General features: G+C 38.3%; 1 protein-coding gene across 1 annotated transcript; it reads right to left on the bottom strand.

Moving 5' to 3' along the window:
- Positions 1 to 1,148: 1,148 nt before the first annotated feature.
- LOC306888478 (butyrophilin subfamily 1 member A1-like) lies at positions 1,149 to 15,585 on the bottom strand. Its single transcript, XM_079446815.1, has 9 exons — positions 15,262 to 15,585; positions 15,100 to 15,153; positions 6,082 to 6,441; positions 4,285 to 4,578; positions 3,822 to 3,926; positions 3,714 to 3,734; positions 3,232 to 3,270; positions 2,250 to 2,291; positions 1,149 to 2,151 (listed from the first exon to the last, which is right to left on the bottom strand). Exons 2-9 carry the CDS (start codon positions 15,149 to 15,151, stop codon positions 1,550 to 1,552), a joined length of 1,515 nt encoding a protein of 504 aa, XP_079302941.1. The 5' UTR covers positions 15,152 to 15,153; positions 15,262 to 15,585; the 3' UTR covers positions 1,149 to 1,549.
- Positions 15,586 to 26,562: the final 10,977 nt, after the last annotated feature.

The raw sequence follows: 26,562 nt of genomic DNA, 5'->3' as shown, positions 1-26,562 counted from the left end.
GAGGAGAGCTTTCAAAGAAAATAGCGGCAAGCAGTGGATGGTTGGTTTCTAGTCTAATAACTGGGTGTCATCACCCTAGGGTCTGATGTCAATGGTTCCAGACTTCAGCTTCAGCTTCCTGTTTTTATTTCTGGAAAATATTTTAAATATTTTGGCACTAATGCGAATAACGTTCTGTGAAAATAACCTACAACTCTCCAGCTGATCTGCCACATCCCGTAGCAAACTGGACAAATAATTACTGCTTGCCGCTATTTTCTTTGAAAGCTCTCATCTCTATCGCTTAGCTGTCCTGACGATGCTCTCAACCAATGATGCACTGAAGCTACACAAGCACCACCTCCCTCATTTACATGTTACACACCGAAAAGTACAAATAAATTAATAAATAAATAAATCTAAAAATAAATACGTGGGAATAAATCATTCAAAAAAATTCATGCATAAATATATAAATTAATCTAACAATAAATGTATAAATAATAAAAATACATTAAAAAAGAATTAGTGAAATAAAAGTTTTTTTTTTTTAAATGTATAAATGTCTAAAAGCAGAAAATAAATTAAGGGGGGAAAAATTTATTTTACTACAAATTAATCATATTTATTTTATCAAGTTGTTTATTTGTTTATTTATTTTCCTATTATCACATTTATTTATCTATTTATTCATTAATATATTTATTCATATTTAATTTATGCAGGTTTGGTCCTCCATACCAGAAATGCATTTATTTTCAATAAAAATTAAGGAAATGATCAAAAAGTTGACAATAAGAGTAGCGGGTAGGGTTAGGGTTCGGTGTCTTGCTCAAGGGCACCTCAGTCGTGGTATTGAGGGTGGAGAGAGCGCTGGACATTCACTCCCCCCACCTACAATCCCTGCCGGACCGAGACTCGAACCCACAACCTTTCGATTACGAGTCCGACTCTCTAACCATTAGGCCACGACTTCCCACGTTCCCACAATAAATTATTATTGTGTACTGTTTCATAATGTACTACAATACTGAGGTGCAGATCATTACCACTATTTGCAATAAGTAGTATAGCAGAAAATCTTGCTGTTATAGAATCTATAGCTATTTGCACAGTGTAAATTTTTGGAAAATAGTTTTTTCCCTGCAGTTTCGTCTTGTGGTGCTCTACACTTCATTCTGGCATCTTGTGTTGCTGCAATACTGTATTCATCAAAATGAGCTGCTCTTCTAATATGAGTACTTATTTGATCAGTCAACTTTGGTTCATTATAGCGAGTACGTTGCTGTGGTCAGGGAGGATTCAGATGCGCAGCACTTTGATTTGACATGGTCTTGTGGCATTATAGGAGTGACGAGGATAACATCAGTTGTAGTTGTCAGAGAGTAAATTGACTTTTGTTGAAGTTATGCGTTTTATAAGTACATGTGATCACTGGGAATACAATCCACTTTTAAACATTATGTTGTCAGAACCATACCATCGCATATAGATTTTTGTAGTTTGCAGGTTTTCCACGCAGGTGTTTTTAGTATACATTACATCTGTCTGATTAAACTGCAGTGGTCAGTCAGGCGTCTGAGCTGTTGTTACTCAGTAAAGGCTGACTGGACTCTGATTCTGCAGCTGATTCTTCAGGATTTGGACAATCCAGGATTTTAAGCGGACTCTCGTCTCCCACACCAGGATTGAACAGAGGAACGACTGATCCAGAGAATCTGCTGCTGATGGTCAGGAGATGTTTTCTCTCTGTGACGTTGTAAAATGACAGCTGACCGTCATCATAATCTAACAGAACTCCCAGTCGCTCAGGTCTCGGTGTCAGAGAGAATGTAACTGGTGTTACAGTGTTGGTGTGAAAGTCATTAGGACCGTCTGAACACAAGAACCAGTAACCAGCTGATGGAGTTAAAGCAGATCTGTCTCTTGAAGCAGAACTTCCCTCTTTCACCACACCAATACACCAGTAGTTTTTAGGAGGTGTATTGTTAAGTGCCAGTTCTACCTCCCAATAGTGACGACCAGAGCTGACTCTTTGGGCTCCAAATGCACATAATTGATATGGAAATCCCTCTCCAGTGTGATTATATCCTGGACTGTCCCTCATGGTTTTACAGTCATTAGAAACCGTCAGATCTGGATGTGAACGCTCACGGTCTATAGTGATCTCAACTGTGAGGAAATAATACATCAGCAACAATTATTAATCCTTATTGTATATGATATGGTATTGACACACACATGCATATATAACTGAGATTACATCATACCTGCATGTCTCCTCAGTTCTTCTATAGTCATGTCTTCCACAACTAAAATAAAAAAACTAATTAAATATGTCTTCCACAACTAAATAAAAAAAACTAATAAACAAGTAATTTGAGATTTTAGAGGGGAATAAATCTATAGCTGTAGTTAACATCTGCAGTTATCGGTATCTAAAAAAATGAAGTCCAATATGAGAAGTGAATGATGCTCATGTGACTGGGAGTGTTGATTCCAGCTGCTTCAATGCATTATGAAAATGTTCCATTTTAAAGGTACTCATTTGATTACATTGTTTTCTCAGACACACATTTATTGCATTAATAATGTATATGAGGGCTGTCTGGAAATGATCCAGCCATGTAATATGAAAAATAGAGACATTTCTTGAAGATCATCAAATAAATATTGTACGTAGGACAATGATGCCTTGGGACCTCACACAGTTCTCTGGAAAATCCTGTTGAAACTGTCATCATCTGCAATGTCATATTTGTCTGAATCTAATCCATGGCCTGAAATCTCTTCCCTTTCAAAGGTGATTTTAGTTTTGAGAAAAGCCAGAGTTCCTAGGGCTCCTAATCTGGGCTGCAGGGGGCAGAGTCACCGGGTGATATGATGTTTCAGCTAAATAACTCACGGACGGAGTATCGTCACGATGAAGCTGCCCATATCTGCAGCTGTTTTCATCATATTGCATCTCGCATCTTGTATTTTTCATTTTACATGGCTGGATCCTTTCCTGGACAGCCCTCTTACATTGGGTTTACAATAGTTTGTAAAATATAAAATTGTGTTTAAAAGGGCAGAATAACAAAACTGACTGTTTTCTTTGTTCATTTTATTTCCACGCTCATCTACACTATTATTCCACTGAGAGTCATCAAAACTTATTTATTTTCTGCTGCAGTATACATGTAGATGTTTATGTTAGCAGTTACAGTTCTTGTAAAATACGTACAGCACAGAACAAACATCTTCAATTACCTTCTTTTATCAGTTTCTCCATAGTTCCCTCCTCACAATCTAAAATCAGAGAAAACATCAGTGGAAGGTTTAATTGTTAATCTACTTCACAAATTCAGACTCTGTGAAACGCATTAAATGACACTAACCCGCTCAGGCAGAGACAGATGTTCATTGCTGTGAATGGGCAACAAACTAAATCTTTTTATTTGTATTTAATTTATTTAAATTGATCTCAGAATGATTTCCATCTTATCTTCCATGGGATCTGATGTCTCTCTATGCATTGTGGATTTTGTGTGACACCAGCACATTCCATGCATAGTGTTTAATGTCCAAGACAAGAACATTTCCCTTGTAAGATTCATTCATTTCTAATGATATTGCATGTGTAGATTTTAATCAACCTAGTTTTAGATTTTTATGAAATAGAAAGAATGCCTGAAAGGGTTAATCTGATTCATGATTGTGTTCAGATGTTAAATGAAGTTCATGTTACTCACTTTCTTTAGCTGGTTTCTTCCCTGAAAAACAGATCAGAAATATCAACACGTGAGGTGATGGATACAAAGCCTGATGATGAAAATCTGAAGATGAAGTCTGATAGTTACCTGTTAGTTTCTCTCTGTATTTGTACAGGATAAAGCCAACCAAACCCAGAAGAGCAAAAATGAGAAGAGTGAAGAAAAGAGCCTTCCATGCACCTGATGAAACATCTGAGAAACAGAAACCAGATGCATCTAAACACATTCAAAATATATGAACCAATTACAGTAGAAACATATTTTTCTTCTAAAAAAGGATTGAGAAAATATGGAATGTATAATGGAACTTGATTTTTTTTTAAATTGGTTGAATGGTTGAGTTGTTTCAGCACAATAAGACCAGAAACATGCATTTAAAAATGTATGCTGGTACATTATAAATTATATTTGTACAAATATAAATTAAAGGTGAAATTAAAAGCCTTAAGTTACAGACACAGGACAGAAGTACTGGAAACTATCATGGGCCTGGAGTTGAAGCAAAGTTGGTGACTGTTTTAGATATCGACACATTTCCATGTTCTCTAACCTGAAGAGATGATGCCCTGTATGTTCAGCCTTCCTTCTTTTAACTCTCCAGTTCTGAGAGAAAGAGAACATGAGACCAGTTGAGCGTCTGATTGAGAGACAGCCGTCCAGCTATGGACAGAGAACATCCCGTCTGCTCTAGGACTGTAAGACGATCCTCCAGGACGGAGAACCATTCTGTCATCTGACATCCATGTGACGTTGGGCTCTGGATACCAGCCGCTGGACCTGCAGCTGATGTTCACACGCCCATCATCAAGAGGCTTTGGAAACAGGACAGGAGCAGATCCTAAAGCTGCAGGAGAGAAAGATGCTCAGATCCTCTACAGACACAAAAACTACATGCGGTAAGTGTATCCTAGCACTACTTCTCTTCTGATTTTTGAAGATTTTGACTTTCCAGGATCTTAAACAGTCAAAGAAGAACTTTGAAGTCCTAAGATAGAGAGTGAGTCGGCTTGTTGCGCTCTTACATAGATAATTAAAGACACATGGCTCGGGAACTAATAAACTAATGATGAGAACTAAACGTTCCAGTAATCCATGTCCTTAGTCTGCTTGTCTTCAGCAAACTGTTTGCAGGCTTTCTTGTGCATCATCTTTAGAAGAGGCTTCCTTCTGTGACGACAGCCATGCAGACCAATTTGATGCAGTGTGCGGCGTATGGTCTGAGTACTGACAGGCTGGCCCCCCACCCCTTCAACCACTGCAGCAATGCTGTCAGCTCTCATACTTCTATTTCCCAAACACAACCTCTGGATATGACGCTGAGCATGTGCACTCAACTTCTTTGGTCGACCATGGTGAGGCCTGTTCTGAGTGGAACCTGTCCTGTTAAACCGCTGTATGGTCTTGGCCACCGTGCTGCAGCTCAGTTTCAGGGTCTTGGCAATCTTCTTATAGCCTACGCCATCTTTATGTAGAGCAACAATTATTTTTTTCAGATCCTCAGAGAGTTCTTTGTCAGGAGGTGCCATGTTGAACTTCCAGTGACCAGTATGAGAGAGTGAGAGCGATAACACCTAATTTAACACACCTGCTCCCCATTCACACCTGAGACCTTGTAACACTAACGAGTCACATGACACCGGGGAGAGAAAATGGCTAATTGGGCCCAATTTGGGCATTTTCACTTAGGGGTGTACTAACTTTTGTGGCCAGCGATTTAGACATTAATGGCTGTGTGTTGAGTTATTTTGAGGGGACAGCTAATTTCAACTGTTATACAAGCTGTACACTCACTACTTTACAAATATCCACTGATATATTGGCTGATATTTGCAATTATAACATTTGCATTATAACATGATTACAGAATCAAGAAGTAAATTTGTTTTACAGATTTATCAGTTACATTTAATTTCAGTAGTCCACATAAAATTAAGTAGCATAATATTAAATATACTGGTTTTATATTCGCTATCAGCCACCCTGTTCTTTATGATATCGGCATTCATATCATCTATCAAAAAAATCCATATCGACTGCCCACTGCAAAAAAACACTTATCATAACACTGATCCATATGACTGAAGTTTAACTCTGGTATGATTACACCAGGTTTGATGGCATGATGGCAATATTTTCTGCAAATAACGACGAGTTGATTTCAGTCTGTTTCTCACATAAATCAATCTTAAGATTTGGAATTTAGTGCACAAGTCCTGTGGACAAGTTTTATGTCAACAATCCTCAATGATGGTCCTCATTATGCAAAAGAGAACATGGAGACAATTTTAATGTTTGGCTGAACGATTGCTTTAATGAGGTGTAGATCCTTAGGAAACAGTCTACTCACCCATGATTTTGAGAACCACCTCTCCACTGCCATATGAGCTTTCTCCACTCACATAGCAGTGAAATGGACCTTCATCCTGAAGTGTGAGTTTCTCCAGCCGTAGAGAGACGTCTCCATCCTTCAGTCCACCAGACTGATCTGACCGTGGAATCAAAGAGGTTCGGTTGCTGAAAAATTCCTGGATATCCTGGATCTTCCCATGATTATAGAGCAGTACAGGGCTGCTGAACTGATCGTGACGGTACCAGCGGATCTCCAGAGCTTCAGCGTTCTCAGGAGGAGAGATCCAGCAGGGCAGAATCACTGTGGATCCCACATGAGCCTCTATAGGATCACCAGGAACCACTACAGTGAACGACACTGACAGACACAGAAAGACAGTGAAATATCAATAGTCATCTAATATATATAAGTGCTGTCAAAGTTAACATGTTAATAAAGCGTTAACGCAAATTCATTTTAACGGCACAAATGTTTTTTAACGCAGCGTGTATTTTCTGTTTGACCCGTGACCCAACCCGTAGTTGGAGAAATGGAGATGCACAGTGTTGCCAACTTAGCAACATTGCAGACCCCTTTAGAGACCTTTTTCCCTTCAAAAAAGCGCCCAAACCTCAATTAGAAAGTATAAAAAAGAGGAAAAAAAGAGAATGTTAAAGGGTTTGACTTAGCTGACCAATTTCATGCATCACGTGGTGTTTCTTTTTGTAATGCTGTTTCTATCTGTTACATATGGAAGTTTTAAGAGTCGGTTCTCTTAATATAAATGGGGGAGGGATATGCGCAAACGTGCATTAGTATCTGAAATAATAGAGCAGAAAAAATTGCATTTATCTTCAAGAAACACATAGCGATGTAGGTAATGAAGTTGAGTGGGGACTGTGGTGGAAAGGGCAGTATAAGTTAAGCCATAAAACTAATTTGAGTGCAGGAGTGGCAATTTTCTTCTCACCTGATTTAAGGGTTACTGTTTTGAGTACAGAAGAACCAATAAATGGTCGTCTCCTGGTAATTAAATCTGATATTGATGGGGAAATTTATTATTTCATCAATGTGTATGCACCAAATGTAGGGTTTGAAAGATTAATGTTTTTTGGTGTGTTAAGTAATGTGTTTAAAAAATGCTTTAACGATGGGAATGTCATAGTTGGGGGGGATTGGAACTGTACAGAAAATTTTACAGTCGATCAAAATACTGAAGAACCCCATATTCAGTCATCATCTTGTTTATCAAGGTTGATAAGGGCAACTGATCTTTTGGATATATGGAGGGTTAAACACCCTGATGTGAGGCAATATACATGGGTTAAGGTGAATAATAATAGAGTTACTGCTGCTCGTTTGGACAGAATGTATGTGTCTAAACAGCTGAGTAATCAAATTATTGATTGTTCTATCATTCCAATGGGTTTTACAGACCGTAATTTGGCATTGGTTGTAATAAGTAAGTCTCAGAGCTCAAACAAGGCCTCTTTTTGGCATTTTAATATTAGATTGCTTCAAGATAAAGAATTTTGTAGGTACTTTGAAATATTTTGGCAACAGTGGAAAATGAATAAAAGCAGTTTTGAAAATTTAAGACAGTGGCGGGATATAGGAAAAGTTGATATAAAAACGTTTTGCCTGGAGTATACTGCCAAATCTACTAAAGTGTTAAGGGAAACAATTGAGTCTGTTGAGAATGAGATATCATCTATAGAAGAACAGAGCGACAGCCCTGTTGCATTTATTTCTTATGCATTTACAAGAGTCTGAATTAGTAGACCTTACCCGCTATTATAAATCTATGCTTGAGGCTTGGAAAGTTTTTACTGCGTCAAGATCACCTGATTTATCAGCTGGGCCTTGGCTGTTGGAAGAACCTTTGTTTTTTAACCCTCTCTTTTCGTCAAGATTTGTATTATCTGCGTGTTTACGTTCACGGCTGCTGGATATACGAAGTTGGGCCATGTACTGAGCAGCAGTGTGGAAGTCATAAGTCAAAGGACTGAAGTGAAATCTGCAAGAATGATACAGCAGTTTGTTGCAGAAGTGCATGGGGAGATAAAAAAAGGCGCACAGAGATCTTATGGACAATACAGAGATGCTTCGTGAGTGGACAGAAGGACTTGACTATGAATTTCCTTCACTCGTTGTTAGTGCTTCTGTGGAGAATTGGGAAGCGGATGAACCCCAGTTTTGGATTGTTTCGAGTTAACTGGGAAGAAGGCCTTGTATTTGACTTGTGTGAAAGTGTCAAAAGCCAGGTTTTTGACTGGTGTTTTTTCAACAAAATGGAGGGTTTTTTTGGACTTGACTCTTCCCCTAAAGGCTGCTGGCGTACTCTGTACAAATGCCCAGTCAATAAGCGCACAGGTGACCTTCAGTGGAGAGTTGTACATGGAGCAGTAGCTACGAACAGACGTGTGGTGCATCTTAATCCCAGTGTTGGGGTGGGTTGTCCTTGTTGTTCAGAGGTAGAATCTTTGTTTCATTTATTTGTGCAGTGCTTATGTTTAGGGGATCTGTTTTCCCTTTTAAATAATTGTTTTTTATCTTTGGGTGAGGTGTTTTTTTTCTAATTGTTTATTTAAGGGCCTAGGTATTCAGTTCAAAGGAAAAGGACTTTGGTTTTAATTAATTTTTTATCTGGCACTGCAAAATTAGTAATCTGGAAAACAAGAAAAAATAAACTTCTTGGGCAGGATGCAATAAGTGTGGTTCCTATGTTTTTGGGACTTGTGGCAGCTAGATTAAAAGTAGAGTTTGCTTACTACAAGATGGTGGACTGTTTACCAACGTTTGTAGATATCTGGGGTGTTAATGAGGTATTGTGTACTTTATGTGTAACAATTAAATGGTGATGACTTTTTAAACATGTATGTGTAAGGAGAAAGAAAAAAAAAGTGTTTCTAAAATTAATAATTAATAATAAAATTAATAATAATTGTGTAAATTAAGAGAACATTATTAAAATAAATATATATTTAAAATTCCAATTCTCTCTCTCTCTCTCTCTCTCTGCGTCTGGTCGGTTTCTGTTCAGTGCGCGGCAGAGAGGAGCAGCGCTTTAATTCAGATAAACACAGTCTGTTACACAGATATTATGTTGCTTCTCTGATTTTATATGCAAGTATAGCCGAAATCACAACACAGCTATTGTCTTTATCTTGTGTGTATTTAATTTCATCAGACGACGGCTCGATTATCATGATTTTTTTGTGAAGATTAATATCTTGGAAGTGAGAGCTGGTTATGTTGATCGCGTTTATGGATCGTGTTTCAGTCACTATTTCATATGCATTCTGTTGTCTGACAACAGAAACAGTAAAACATACCAATGAAAACAGTTTTATTGAGAATTTAGCTTCATCAAAATACAGTATGTGGGCACAGAGAGGGAAACAAATCTAATAATAAATAATAAATGTACATTTTGCATGTTCAGAAGAAGAGCTGCCCTGTCATGCAAAAATGTAAACAGGTTTGTGTCAGTAAATTACTCAGTGAAAAGACAGAGAAGTAATGGGAACCTGGGATTTCTCTGTTCATGTGTCTAATAGACATGAACAAGCTCTTTTAAAACATCTATGACCTTTGAAACGTCTACTCTTCATGCTCTATGTTGACTATGCTTGCAATAATAAACACACATTTGCATACAGCATCCATATTTTTCTATGCCCGTGTTGATTAGAGTATTTAAAAACTTGAAAAGTATTACTTTAAGGTACATTTAGAACAAATAAAAATGTGCGATTAAATTGTGATTAATTGTGAGTTAACTCATGGCAATCCGGCGATTAATCGCGATTACATTTTTGAATCGATTGCCAGTCCTAATATACAGTGGTGTGAAAAAGTGTTGGCCCCCTTCCTGATTTTTTTTTTTTTTTTTTTTTTTTTGCATGTTTGTCACACTTTAATTTTTCAGATCATCAAACAAATTTAAATATTAAAGATTACACAAGTAAACACAACATGCAGTTTTTGAATGAAGTTTTTTATTATGAAGGGAAAACAAAATCCAAACCCACATGGCCCTGTGTGAAAAAGTGCTTGCCCCCTAAACCTAATAACTGGTTGGGCCACCCTTAGCAGCAACAACTGCAATCAAGCGTTTGTGATAACAACCTGTTACAGCGCTGTGGAGGAATTTTGGCCACTCATCTTGGCAGAATTGTTGTAATTCAGCCACATTGGAGGGTTTGAGCATGAACCGCCTTTTTAAGGTCATGCCACAGCATCTCAATAGGATTCAGGTCAGGACTTTGACTAGGCCACTCCAAAGACTTCATTTTGTTTTTCTTCAGCCATTCAGAGGTGGATTTGCCGGTGTGTTTTGGATCATTGTCCTGCTGCAGAACCCAAGTTCTCTTCAGCTTGAGGTCACGAACAGATGGCCGGACATTGTCCTTCAGGATGTTTTGGTAGACAGCTGAATTCATGGTCCATTTATCACAGCAAGTCTTCCAGGTCCTGAAGCAGCAAAACAGCTGTTGGTATGATGTTCTTTTTCTGAAATGCTGTGTTACTTTTACGCCAGATGTAATGGGACACACACCTTCCAAAAAGTGCAACTTTTGTCTCGTCAGTCCACAGAGTATTTTCCCAAAAGTCTTGGGGATCATCAAGATGTTTTCTGGCAGAACTGAGACGAGCCTTTGTTCTTTTTGCTCAGCAGCGTTTTTCGTCTTGGATCCAGTGTTAATTTTGGCAGGCATTTTTGATTTAGTCTTAGTCTTTATCTTGAGACGAAAATGCTTAATAGTCTTAGTCACATTTTAGTCATTTGAGTCTTTCATAGTTTTAGTCTAGTTTTAATCGACAAAAAGTCATTGCATTTTTGTCAACTTTTAGTCATTACTTTTAGTCAAACTGCAGTTACCAACATTTATTTCGATAGCTATTTTATATGTAGTATTCAAACAAAAATAGTCATCAATTCTTCTCTCTTTAACAAGTATACATTTATTTAACATCTTTTGTTGGTTAACATTTATGACAGATAATTAGGAATGCTGTACATTTAAGACGGAAGGTATGTATGTAATAGCCTACTGACACACATTCAGTTTTCACCCACCTGTTTAAGCTCACTTAAACCATAACGGACTGTATTTCCGTGAGATGCTCTACATGAGAGACATGTGGACTGCTGTGTGTGTATTTGAGCACTGAGAACTGATCGCGCGCTGTATGAGAACTGAAGAAGTGGAGCGTGCGCGAGAGAGAGCACTTCTATCAGCGCGTTTCCGCCTATCGCACCTTCACTGACTTTAAGTTAATCCACAATGAATTGTGACTCCCGGGAAAAACGGGACGTCTGGTCACCTACTCCCTAACCCTTCAGGTGCTGAGGCCATTGTTTCAGATCGCTAGTTCGCGTTGTGGTAGGCTATCCGTCCACTGCGGCTGCCATACTGAGACTAGATATACAAACGCACCTTATTCAATGACAGAGACGCACATTTTGAAAGACAAGACAGTTAATTTAGCCTATAGGATGTATTTTGAATGTCCGGTAGTCCTTAAATTACATTTTAGTCCCGTCCCGTCTTGTTAATGAAGACGCGCATAAATTTCGTCATAGTTTTTATCATCAGATATTAGTTTTAGCTCGTCAATGTCTCGTCTTGGTCACAGAAAAAAGGTTCGTTGACGAATATTTTTCGTCGTCGTCTTCGTCAACAAAATTAACACTGCTTGGAAGTCTGCCATGCAGGCCATTTTTGCCCCGTCTCTTTCTTATGGTGGAGTCATGAACACTGACCTTAACTGAGGCAAGTGAGGCCTGCAGTTCTTTAGATGTTGTTGTGGGGTCTTTTGTGACCTCTTGGATGAGTCGTCGCTGCGCTCTTGGGCTAGTTTTGGTCGGCCGGCCACTCCTGGGAAGGTTCACCACTGTTCCATGTTTTCTCCATTTGTGGATAATGGCTCTCACTGTGGTTCGCTGGAGTCCCAAAGCTTTAGAAATGGCTTTATAACCTTTTCCAGACTGATAGATCTCAATTACTTTCTTTCTCATTTGTTCCTGAATTTCTTTGGATCTCAACATGATGTGTAGCTTTTGAGGATCTTTTGGTCTACTTCACATCAGGCAGGTCCTATTTAAGTGATTTCTTCATTGTGAACAGGTGTGGCAGTAATCAGGCCTGAGTGTGGCTAGAGAAACTGAACTCAGGTGTGATAAACCACAGGTATGTTTTAACGGGGGGGAGGGGGGTCAATACATTTACACATATGAATAAAGATGAATATGAGACCTTTTATTATTGGGTGAATCAACACAAACATGTTTTAGCAAATAAAAAGAACAGCAGTTTTAGAGTTCATCCCTCTATCTGATGTGAGCACAAGTATTGGAGCAGTTGCCTCTCAGGTCTTTCTAAGTGATCAGCTGTGTCCTGTTGCATTAATTCTTCAGATATTAAAAGCAGGGAATGTGTCGTATCAGTTATATCCATTACTTCTGTATCCTGAATCTTGCATTCGATGATGACACACACAAACCAGGATGAAGACGAGGAAGCTGACTTTGAGAGAAAAGCAAGCAATTTGGATGCTAAAAGAAATGAGGAAGTCAGTTAGAGCTCTAGCAAAAACAAAGGGCATGGAGAAATCAACCAACAACGACCTGATCGGCTGAGAAAACAACAGTAGTTGATGACAGACAAATCATAAAAGCTGTGAAAATGAATCCTAAAAGACGTGTCTGTAAAATCAGCAACAACTTCCAGAAAGCTGGGGTGATGCTCTGACAATCTACTGTCCTCAGGAGACTTTGACACAGAATTACAGATGCTACACAGCAAGATGCAAACCTCTGACCAGCACCAAACATAGAAAGACAAGAGTAGAGTTTACAGAAAAGCACAAAGGTGAGCCAGAAGAGTTTTGGAACTGTGTTTATGGACCGATGAGACAAAGATGAACCTTTATCTAAGTGATGGGAAAGCAAAAATGTGGAGAAAAAAGGGAACTGCAATGATCCCAAGCATCCAGCCTCATCTGTAAAGCATGGTGGAGGTGGTGTCATGGCATGGGCATGCATGGCTGTCTCTGGAACAGGCCCTCTCAACTTTACTGATGACTTAATGTATGATGACAGTAGCAGAATGAATTTGGAAGGGTACAAAACCATCTTGCCTACCAATATTCAAGAAAATGCCACCAGATTCATTGGGAAGTGCTTCATATTGCATCAGGACAATGACCCAAAACACCCTGCAGTTCAGTCAAGGACTTTATAAGAGCAAAGAAATGGAAAGTGTTAGATTGCCCAAGTCAATCTCCAGATTTAAATCTGATTGAACATGAATTTCAGCAGCTGAAGAGGAGAGTAAAGGCAGAAACTCCCCAAAACAAGCAACAATTGGGATTGGCTGCATTAAAGGCTGAGAAAAGTATTTCAAAGGATGAGACCAAGAGTCTGGTGATGTCTATGGGTCACAGACTCACTGCTGTGATTGTGCTCAAGGGATCTGCAACTAAATAATAGCTTTTAATCTTTTATATCTGCCTTATGTTCAACTGATCCAATACTTATGCTCACATCAATGAGTGGGATGAACTCTAAAAGTGCTGTTCTTTTTATTTGGTAAAACATCTTTGTGTTGAAACGGCTAATAATACAATTCTGTAGTTTTGTCTCATATTCATCTTTTAATCATATTTGTAAATGTCTTGACTCCACAGACAACAGAGCAATTTTGTCTTTACTGTTACAATACTTATGGAGGGCACTGTGTGTGTATATATGAATGAAATTGCAGTTGTGGTCATATTTACCATTGTTGGACGAATTTGCATGTCGAAAATCCAGTCATTCACATAATCAGTTTAAAAGAAAGCCATATGGTTTGAAAGTGACTTCTATTGTTCATATATCGCTACAGTACTGACTATAGACAATGGATGTTTTTGTCCATGACATTTCACTGATTTGAGTGCCACTTTACTAGTCACACTGATTGTAAATCTGCAGCATCTTTATCGTGAAAACAAATCAAGACTTAATCAACAAGGCAGCCTGTATTTCTGGCGTTTTTGAATAGCTGGAATCCTAGCTACTTCGCTGATTTTAAACGTGCTTGAATCTTTAATTGTGCGCTGAATATTTGCTCATTAGTTCTTTTGCTCTTATAATTGTTATCTGACAGGCAGAAAGGTCGTTTTAAGGAGGCAAGCTGCTTGTTATAGTTTGATTTAGTAGATTAGCGCTGATTAATAGAGTAGTGTCCCTAAATCACCTCCATAAACACAATCTAGGTTATAGGGGGGACCGGGGGCAATTGTAACATTTTTTTACATTTTCCTTCCTAATTCACAGACTACTTGATATACAGTACACCAGTCATCTTTTATATAGGAGTGCTAATTAATAATGCAACTGATATATGTTCACTAATAAGGACAAGACTATAATATTAAATTAAATGCAATTGTAACAGTGTTTGAGGGCAGTTGTAACACTGAAAAATATGTTAAACCACTGTCTTAAATAAAAAGGGACTTTACTGCTGTACTATCTAATATTATATATGTTATATACACACATATATATATGGTTAACATGCGCTTAAATGTCAGGCATAATTCAAAAAGCAAGTCTATTTATATTTTTTACAGAAGACTGCAACTATTCTAGAGGTAACTATTTAAATATATTATTTAGCTGATGAGTCGAGAACAGTTTAATGAAATGGTGCATGATAAACATATTAACAGAAGAACTATGAGATCATGTGGAGATAATGGTCATTTCATATTTAAAAAGATTCAGTTTTATAAATGTTCATGTCAATGCAGAAACACACTGTGTCTGTGGCTGGGGTATAACACGGTTACAATTGCCCCTGATGTTGAAGCCATGATAAAGCCTCATGCTAGCTAGCCACACCTGTATTAGCAAAGGTCGTTCATGTTCATTTCTATCAGTAACCGAGAGATACAATGTATGTAGTTTAAAAACATCTAAGAACTCGACGCAGAGACGCATCTGATCAGTCTTAGAAGCACAGTAGTGTTTATTCTTACCTGAAGTCTCTATCAGGAGAGTCGCCAGAAAACAGATGATAATCCACAACATGCCTGTGGAAATACACAATCAAATAAAACAGTCTCTGAGGGATATTTTTCCAGAATGATAAGAGACATAATCGATCATTACTGTCGTATTGAACGAGGAAACACACTCACTGGAGACAAAGATTAAACCAGATTAACCTCAAACCAGTGCAGTCCAAACGTGCTCCGGGGCTTTTACTTTCGCTTTCCAGCAGACGTCATCAGGTGACGAATAGCGCTTTATATTCGGTGTAATTAGCTTTATATTCGGTGTAATTTGCGGTGGTTTTGTGAAAAGAGATTTTCGGTGTGAAGATAGGATATGTGGTTGTTTTCTGTTGTTATGACACGCTTGAGGAGATTGAATAGACTATAAGGGAAAAACGAAACTAAGACACGTGTGAGGATTTATCTGTTTTCTCTTTTGGAAAAACATAACCTGAGGGAAAGCCTCAAATCCGCGATGTATAGATCATGACAGTATGGACAGAAGAAGAGTCATCATTCTGTTCCACATAGGCGTAATTTACGGGTGGGACATGTCCCCACCACTGTTTACCAGGCTCGATATTGTCCCCACCACTTTTAAAAAGTAACTGAAAAATAGATTGCGTAAGGTATGTATTAAAGGAAAAGCACCATCTACAAATCGTCACTCTTCACAATCTAATTCATTCAACAAATTTTTCCGCCGGTCAGAAGCTTTTCAACGTCCTCAAAGATGAATATTAAGTCTCGTTGTGAAACTATCGCGAGATACGCGATATGCATCATGGGATATGTAGTTTCCTTTCCCTATAATTAGTCTACAGATCCTGTACCTTTCTTTTTACGATGTTCGTATTGTTTGGATACTGTTTCAAGGTTGAAATATTTGATTTGAGATTTTTGAGAAGATTAATTGGACAATATCCACAAGTCAAATCATCACTCACTGTAGTCATCAAGTGATCAAGTGATGACCAGAAGGTGGACGACGGTTCTTCTTCAACCACGCAGCGAGCTGAGTTCACTTGAGCCATTGTTAAAAACTCACAAGTCACGGTTATTATTACAAGTCATGATTAAGTGTTATAGGAAAAATTAAGTTATGTAAGAAGTAAATAATTCATTTAGTAAACTGGTCTTAATTCAGTAACGATTCGTTCGAACAAGCACCTGAAGCAGTTTAGGCTTGACGTTAGCTAGCAAATGCGATTTAGTGGTGGTAAGAATCATATACAGATTCATATAGTTTTGAGACCTCTTGAAAGTAAAAATACAATGAATTGGCTTTTATTGTTAATGTTTTAATTCTGTAACATGGTTTTAGTGAAACCGTTTGATGTCAGCCTTTTCCACGATTTTACCCATCACAAGTGCTACCATAGAATCATATTATTATTTATTATTATTCATTTCCAATTATATTTACTTTTTTTGGGGTCATTTTATATATTTTTGCCTCCAAGTTAACGCTACATAGTATTTTAAGTGTTTAATAAGTGATAAAGATGAAAATGTATAGTATGACAAAATGTAGAGGAACAAATATACATGCTTTTGTTAGAAGTCAACAGTAATCTTGTTTATTAACAATAACATCAATATGTTTATGAACACATCAGAATGAACTGTAATAAGAAATAAAAAGGATATTGTACTGGATGTAAAAAAAGAAGAAAAAAAAATCAGAGTAACATCTTTTTAGGTTTAGTTAGCTTTGTCCACTAAAATGAACCAAACACCTGAGCACGTCTCTCTGAGGCCTTTATGAATCCCTGGCTTATTTTTATTGTCTCTAATTGATTTGTTCTGTCTTTGTGAACATGACAGACAATAACGCTGTTCAACATAGTTGGTGCAATAGACAAAAGCTATACAAAATTTACATCCAATTCAATTAGTTTAACAATATATTCTACATTCTGTAACCAGACATATTAGAACTAGAATTAATTCCTCATTTAGCACAAAATAATCAATGTCTTTTGTACTAAGTAACATAATCATGCAACCAACGCGGAGGGCGTTTCACTCGTGATGAAGACCTTACAGGAACAGATGGAGAAGCAATTTGATTAGGCAAGTTCACAGGTTCATTAGGCAACACTGTAGAGGAAGGAACAGACTGGAGGGGCAAGGACACCAGTTCACTCTCACTGGCATTTTCCACAGGTGCACAAGCTGGAGAAAGATGAGATGCATGCCAGTTTTTCCCATCTGATAACTGGTAAGTGCATGGACCAAGTTGATATACAATTTTCAAAGGCTTTGAGAATCTAGGATGACCTTTTGGAACATGAACTGGAATTTTTATACGCACCCAATCTCCAGGTTTGAACTCAGGAGTACAGGCTCTTCGTTTGAGGTCTGTGTATGTTTTCATCTTCTTTTGAGACAATGACACTTTCTGACTTACAGTAGGATCCTTACAAGTTATAGGAAGAGGGAGAACATTTAGACGAGTACGCAATTTTCTACCACAGAGTAACTCAGAAGGAGACCGTCCAGTAACAGCATGGGGAGTAGTACAGTAAATTTGAAGAAAGTCTGTTACTGTTGATTTCCATGGCTTTCCAGACAGAATAGCAGATTGAATAGAACTCTTCAGTACTCGATGGAATCGCTCAATAGCTCCATTTGCAGCTGGATGATACACTGACGTATATATATGTTGAATGTCTCGATCTTTCAGAAATGCAGCAAACTCCACTGACTTGAACTGACATCCATTGTCAGATACAATGTAATGAGGATTTCCAAATCTGCTGAAAACTGACGTCAAGAAGTTGATTACATTTTTACTTGTGATTGAAGAAGTGAATGCCACTTCTGGCCACTTACTATGATAGTCAATGTCATAATGTACCGACAATCCCAGGTAGCAGTTTCAAATGGGCCAACAATGTCAAGGGCCACTTTTTCCCATGGCATAGTTGGAAAAGGTACAGGTTGTAAAGGTGCAGCACGAACAGTTGTAACCTTATCAGAACACAAGCAAACTTCACAATTCTTGATCTGTTCCTGAACCAAACAGTCAATACCAGGCCACCAGTAAAGTTCACGAATGCGCTGTTTCGTACGCACTTTTCCTTGATGACCTTCATGGGCGAGATTCACCAAAACACGTCGCAATGCAACAGGAACAACAAGACGTGACCCTCTAAACACATAGTCCTTTTGCACAGCCAGTTCATGACGTATTTGAAAATATGGACGTAGAACAACCCCCACAGCAGCTGAAGAAGAGGGCCATCCACGATCAATCTGAGCACGTAATGCAGTCATTTCTGAACATGATGCAGAGGCAAGAGCAAATTCAGTTGGAGACACAGCAGACATTTCAGAAGACAAAAATGCAACAAACTCCGGCTCAGTATCGGAAAAATCCTCCTCAGAAGCAGGCAAGGGTAGGTGTGAAAGATAATCAGCAACCTGGTTTTGAGAGCCAGGATAATAATTCACCTCATAGTTAAAACACAAGAGTCGCTCTGCCCAACGTGCGATCATCATTCCAGCGCGATCTGTGCCTTTAGAGGAGAGGAGCATTGTCAAGGCCTGATGATCCGTACGTAGAAGTTTTCGACCCCAAAGGTAAGTTCTCCATTTTTCAACGGCCCAGACACATGCTAAAGCTTCCTTTTCAATCGTTGAATATTTGCGTTCCGCAGTAGACAGTGTTCTTGAAGCAAATGCAACAATGTGTTCTGTGTTGTTTTCATGAATTTGAGAGAATACAGCACCTAGTCCATAATCTGATGCATCCGTTGAGACGACAGTAGGCAAGTCAGGGTCAAACAATGCTAAAGCAGGGCTTTGTAGTAACAACTCCTTTACAGTACTGAAACTCTTCTGAGCCTCATCTGACCAGCTGAACTCAGAACCTTGTCTGATGCAAGCACGCAAAGGTTCTACAACTGTAGCAAAATTTGGAATGAATTTATTGTACCATGACAACAATCCAAGAAGGGAACGGAGCTGATGTACATCTTTAGGAACAGGAGCATGAAGCATTGCACTAAGATGATCCTCATCTGGGTAAATACCCTGTGCAGATACAGTATGACCAAGAAAGCGCAAACTGCTTTTATTAAAGTGACATTTTGAATCATTCAACTGTAAGCCAGCATCATGTATGCGCTGAAGAACCATTTTGAGCATGTGGTCATGGTCACTTTTTGTATGTCCCCATACAATGACATCATCCAGATAATTAGCTACGTTTGGCAATCCTTGTAGTACAGTTGCTAGCATTTTCTGAAATGCAGATGGAGCTGAAGCAAGGCCATAAGGTACTCGACAGAATCTGAATAGTCCTTCATGGGTGATGAATGCAGTCAGATCACGACTTTCTTCATGTAACAAAAGCTGGAAATAAGCATTCTCTAAATCAATTGTAGAAAAAAACAGTTGCTCCACGCAGCATAGACATCATCTCATCAATATGAGGCAAAGGATAACTGTCCGCAACAACAGCTTTATTTGGTTCTCGCAGGTCTACACGCATGCGAATACCACCGGTCTTCTTCTGAACAACTACAATTGGAGAAATCCACAGTGATGCATCCACTCGTTCAATAACACCCAAGTCAAGAAGGCGTTGAAGTTCATCACTGACAGCATTTTGAACAGATAATGGCAACCGTCTAAGTTTCTGACGTACAGGTTTCACCACTGAAGAAGTTTTTACCTTATGCACGAATCCTTTTGCACATCCTAGCTTATTAACAGGCACAGAAGCAGAAAGCCGCATTACAGAGGCTGAAGACTGAGTCGGTCCTGGAAGTATGGAAGAACCTTCAAACTTGAGATGCAATCCATTAATTAAATCCATTCCAAGAAGAGCGGTGCCACATTCAACTATAAAGATTGAAGTATTACAGGTCATATTATCTCTGGTAACAGTAACAGGTAGACAACCCAGCACTGGTATTGGATCTCGTGAATACGTCACCAATTTAACAGCAGGAGGCAGCAAAGAGTCTTGTTTAAAATGTTTTTCACACACAGATTTTGGCAAAATGGAAACGGAAGATCCAGAATCCACAATCAACTCCACAGGTACAGAGACCGATGCAGTTATGATAGTAGTAGTACACTTTATCTTATTAAATACTGAATCATGCATGTAAAGAATCTGAAGCTCAGGCAGTTCAATCTCATGTACAGATCGTGTTTGCTGTGAACGACACACTCTTGCAAAATGTCCCAACTTTTGACAATTATTGCACTTTACAGAAACTGCAGGACATCTGGAATCATTTACCAGATGTTTTGTAGATCCACATCGATAACATGCACGAGCCAAGGAAGTAGCAAAAGACTGTGAAGGCACAGGCAGAGATTTCAAAGATGATTGTCTTTTGTAACAATCAACAGCAGACACACTTGTTGCTTGTATTGCTTGCACAGGTACTGAAGTCGGATTTGAAAAAAGTTTAGCTTGTTCACCAGCAGCCTCCATTTGTGTAGCAATAGTAATAGCCTTATTAAGAGTCAAATCAGTCTCTAATAACAGACGTTCTCTAATACGATGACTGTTTACATTCTCCACTAATTGATCTCGCAACATTTCCTCATTATTAGATGCAAACTCACATGTGGTGGCTAAATCCCGAAGAGAAGCAACATACTGCAGGATTGTTTCACCTGGTGCTTGAATTTGTTTTCTAAACGCATGACGCTCAGCCACAACATTACGCCGAGGAATAAAGTGTAGTTTCAAAGTCTCAATAGCATCCTCCATTGTTTCTCCTTGGTTTGGTAAATTATAGAATAATCTCTGCCCTTCTGTTCCCAGGCAATGAAGAAACAAAGCTCGCTTTCTTGCAACTGGCCAGTCATCTCCTGATGCATTTATGACAAGTAAGTAATTCTCAAACATCTTTAACCAGACGCCAAAAGGAATAGACGGCTCACCCGGACATGGTAAGAATGGCGTAGGAAAAGAAGCAACAGCAGACATCTTTCATGTAGAACAGCAAAATCCTCGTCGCCAATTTGTTATGTCTAAGTCCAGGTGATCACGAAGACAAGAAAGTTTCTCATTTCTTCAAGGTTTATTCAAACCCACAAGCGGTATAACAGTGTCAGGCATCTACATGATTAGGCAGCAGGTGCAACCACTTCCATTCTTACTCTACACCTTTTATAGGTATCAACATGTGGACAACAGCGCCCTCTCCTGACAAGTACATAAACACAACAAAATGGTTCAGTTGTTCTGTCCTGGCTCTATGGAAGGAGTTGGCTGTATTGATTGCTGCAACTTTGTGATCTCCACAGGCAAGTTTTGCCCTGCCTCACCCAAGCTATCAGCTGCCTGTCTCTGTAAATAGTTCATTAAAGTTTTAGCAATTTTACATGAGCATTGACGAATTCATATTTTGTAAATAGTTGTTATGTGTTACATAGTTAAGTGTTTTCTAATTATTTATAGCTATTTAAAAATGCAATATGAATTGAATTTATATGACTAATTATAAATAAGTATGTGAATGATTTTCTTTTTTTTTTGAGGGGGGGGTGTAAATAGTTTTAATAATCTAATTTATGTGAACTATGTAAAATGTTTATTGTAATATTAAAGTAAAAATATGTATTTATGTATATGATTTTTTTTCATAATTTTTTATTTAAAATGTATTTTATTTAAAATGTATATGAATCAAATCAACTCCTTTAATAGGCAGTTGCGAACGAACAGCGATTTTAACAAATCCGGAAACGAGATCAGATCGAATATTTATATAATGTAAAGGAACTCTGACTATTCCTAGTTCAATCCCTTGAACCAGTACATCGGAACCACAATACGACTCCCTAGTAAATGGTAAGATACTTCCAAGTACGAAAGATTGGGCCGACCCAGTATCTCGAAGAATACGAATGGGAACTTCATCTCTCTCCTGTCCAGTAAGAAAGACCACCCCACTAAAAACAAATGGATCATATCCAGGATCAATTCCTCGCTCATCAGAACTAACTGGCGGACCGGTAACACGAACAAATCCAACACTCTTCGGAGCCTGACGTTTCGGAGACTGGTTCTTCTTTTTCAAAACTGGACACCCAGCAATGAGGTGACCAACCCCGTGACAATAAAAACACTCAAATTCAATTTCAAATTCAAATTTGAATCATGAGCCTCACGTGACTCAGCTTGATTTGGTATAATAGTCTTTACGGTTTTCACATTTTTCTCAGCTCCAAATTGAGAAGATTCATGACGCACCGACGAAACAAAAACATGTTTATGAGTCAATACGAATTCGTCAGCTAAAACGGCAGCTTGCGCCAGCACGTTTACTTTTTGCTCATTTAAATGTACTACAATTTTGTTGTAGTGTTTTTAAAATCTTCCAATAACACAAGTTCACGAAGTTGCTCAAAATCATTTATCTTGCTGGACTGACACCATTTATCAAAAAGAGCTCCCTTCTCACAGGCAAACTCAGCAAAAGTCTGATTGGCGGCCTTTAAATGACCACGGAATTTTTGACGATAAGCTTCGGGAACAAGCTCATAAGCTCTAAGAACCGAGGCCTTCAAAATATCATAATCTAAACTCTCCTCGATGGACAAAGCTGCAGAAATTTCCTGAGCTTTACCTGTCAGTCTGCACTGCAACAAGAGCGACCATATCTCTCTTGGCCAATGCAGAGCGACAGCTATCCGCTCAAACGCACTGAAATAAGAATCAATCTCAGTTTCCCTAAAAGCAGAAACTAAACGAATCTGTCTACTGATGTCAAACTCACCTGTACTTGGAGAACGTAGAACAGGAGAAACCACAGGAGGACCGCTAGGTACAGATGCTATCGGGGCTTGTAATCCACTCACCGGTCTAGGCGAAACGCGACGAGCCTCAAGTTCACACTGCCTGACACGCAGCAGCTGTGTATCATGTTCTTGCTGCTTGACTCGCAAATCAAGCTCTTTAAGTCGTATCGCCAATTTAAGATCTACTGTATTTAGACCAATCAATGAATTCGGATCTACCATCGAAAATTGAGCTGAAGCCCCTGCCCCATCTCCGTCAGTCACCAACCCAGCGTCGACATCCCTCGACTCGGTTCAATTATCAAAACCCCCACCGCCACTAAATTCTCCGGCACTATCTCTCTTATTGCCTGTTTAGTGTCCGCTTTAGAGATGGCTATATCATAATAATCTGCAATAAGGATTAAGTCAGATTTACGACATATATTTAACGCCTCTACAGTAGGAAACTGTTTAAAATCCTCAATACTAAACTCCATAGTTACCCAACACTCCCCCTTTTACAAATAAAAACCGCCAATCAGAAAAAGACAAAAGTTTACTCGCCAGCAAGGTAAATTCTATAAAGAATAAATTAGATGAAACAGTCAAACGGACGAGCCCCCATTTTATTACGGCCGCTAGGGGTGAGACGCAATAAATAATAAAACAAAAACAAAAAGACCTCCAGCAGGCCGTCAGATCAAAAAAGAACCCGAACAAATCACAATAAATTATAAAGTAAATTTATTATGAATTACAAAAAAGATAAGAAACACCAATAATTAGTGGATCTCCTAAAGAGACCCACAGCCCAACCAGAAAATCATTAAAGCAATACAATTAAATATAAAAAGAATTAATGAAGTGGCATTTTTCGTCAGAGAGACCCAAAGCCAAAATAACAAACAAAAACCAATCTAATCAAAGAAAACGGCAATATAAATAACCTACCCCAAAGAAAAGAAAAATAAATACAACCAACCTTACCTAAACTACTCTAAACATAAACATCATGAAAAATGAGGATTAAACCAAAAAGGCAGGTCTCTCCTACATTTCTACCACATTCCAAACTAAGCAACAAAGAAAGAAAAGGACAAAAAACACATTTTGGTCTGGCTGCTAGCAGTGTAACAGTGTAACAGTTAAATGTTACTTATAGTGTTATTCTACTACCCACCATTAGGGGCACTATTGTTCCTTTTTGATTGAGCATAAATACAGGTAGGGAGTAGAAGAAGAGAGAGCTGGGAAGGGATGAAGTTAAATATGTATGGGAAAGAATTAGAAAGGGTTGAAGCATTCACATTTTTGGGAGTTATTTTTGATTCACGGTTAACATGGGCAGATCATATAAAGAAAATAGAAGGAAAATGCAAAAAAGTAATTAATGTGATGAGATGTTTGACAGGTAGGGAATGGGGAGCTAGTTGCTCTGCATTAAAAACAGTATATGTGGCACTGATAAGATCTGTGTAGGATTATGGCAGTGTAGCTTATGGATCAGCAGCCAAATCTCTATTAAAGAAACTAGATATGATTCAGGCACAGGCATTAAGAGTGTGTAGTGGTGTTTTTAAAACTTCACCAGTACCTGCACTACAAGTAGAAATGGGAGAAATGCCGTTAGCATTAAGAAGGAGGCAGTTGATGACAAATTATTGGGCTAATTTGCAGGGACATAATGATTTCCATCCCACAAAAGTAGTGTTGCAGGAGACATGGGAGAATACAAGATATAACGGAGATAATTTTAGTCGAATAGGCAATGAGGTAGCAAAAGAATTTGGAGTATTTGATATGAAGATGAGCCCTGTAGTTGTATATCCGATGGTGGCTCCATGGGTACTTGTTTGGCCTGATATTGACTGGTATTTATTAGAGTTAAAAAGGAAAGGAAAAGATCAAATAGATTTGGCAAATGCATTCAAGCGCCACATAAATAAAGACTATAAAGAATTCATACATATATATACAGATGGTTCTAAGAAACCTGAGACAGGAGTGACAGGATATGGGGTGGCAATTCCTGCTAAAGGAATAGGAATTAATAGAAGAACATCAGATTTTTTAGGAGTTTACACAGTGGAAATGGTGGCAATATTAGTTGCGTTAAGGTGGGTGGAAAAAACAAGACAAGAAAAGGTGCTGATATTATCTGATTCATCTTCAGTCCTAGTGAGTTTAAGGTCTTTTCACACAAAAAGCCGTCAGGATGTATTATATGAAGTCCTTCAGTCAGTTACAAGGATAGCAAATAAAGGAGGACTGGTACAATTTATGTGGATTCCAGCACATGTAGGGGTGAAAGGGAATGAGCAGGTGGATGAATTGGCAAAGAAGGCTTTAAAGAAGGGAAATATAGAAATGCAAATTAAAATAAGTAAAGCAGAGGTCAAAAGTATCATCTGGGAAAAAACTAACCAAATGTGGCAAGAAAGGTGGGATAGAGAGGAGAAAGGAAGGCATTTATATCAAATTCAAAAGAGTGTAAAAATAACTAGGTTAGGTGGTGGGAACAGGAGAGAGGAAATTGTATTGACAAGGTTAAGACTGGGGCACGGAGCTCTAAACAAATCACTAGAATTGATAGGAAAACACGAGACAGGCTTGTGTGAGTGGTGTCAAGAAGAGGAGTCAGTGGAGCACGTAGTAATAAGATGTAGGAGGTATGAGGAACAGAGAATGATAATGAGGAATAATGTGAGGGAATTAGGGGTGCAGGAATTAACATTAAAAGGATTGTTGAGCATAGATGACAGAGCACAGGTTAGAATATTGTTAAATTTCTTAAAGGAAACAGGTTTGTTTAATAGGTTATGAAGATAAACAGGGGAATGGGAAAGTATGTTGGGTAAAGAATGATTGTGTCTAAGTGTTATAAGGTTTTTTTTTATTTTATTAAAAAAAAAAAAAAAAACTTTTTTTTTTTTTTATTATTATTATAATTTTTTTTTTATGAGGAAACTAGATTGTAAGCCTATTGTCTGATTCACACTCCGGAGCAGAAGGTGGCGGTAATGCACCAAAAGCAGGTTGCCAACCGCCGTTAAAAACAAAAAAGAAGAAGAAGAAGAGAGAGCTGTTTGGTAAGAGGAAAGCATGGCTTCCCTCTGGTAACCTTGCCTTTACTGATGTCCTGATTGGGAAACGTACCGTTTTTATGCCGTTCAAAGTAAGGTTTTTTCTTACATTCAATGGTGGCTCCATAAATTGTATTCCATTGTTGGTGAGGTTTATAATAATGCTTAATATTTTGTTTGTAGAAGGACTGCTTTTACCTACCCTCTTTTGTACCAATGGTCCATTTTCTACTTCATGGTACATGTTGGGACTAGAAAGGATTAATTTACCTGCATAATATCTCATTTGCCTTGGGTTACCGAAACGGGATATTAATCAAGAAGAGAAGAACTATTTTCGGCTTGTGTCGGGAATTGCTGTGTGGAGTATTGAATTTGACCTGGACTGTTAACAAGGATTGAGTAATTGTGTGCATCTACATTGTCTAGACTAGAAGAGTTCTTCTTTCACCTATGGACTGTGGCATATAAGTATCACCACATTCGTTGCATCCGACATTACATGCTCATATCATTACGACTATTCATTTTGTATGCATATTTGTTGGTTGAGTCATTTGTACTATTGGGTTATGGTTTGTTAATTTGTTTTGTGTTTACTATT

Source organism: Barbus barbus (genome assembly GCF_936440315.1).
Source record: "Barbus barbus genome assembly, chromosome: 2".
NCBI lineage: Eukaryota > Metazoa > Chordata > Actinopteri > Cypriniformes > Cyprinidae > Barbus > Barbus barbus.
Note: the sequence above shows the minus strand (reverse complement) of the source record. Positions and strands in the feature narration are given on the sequence as shown.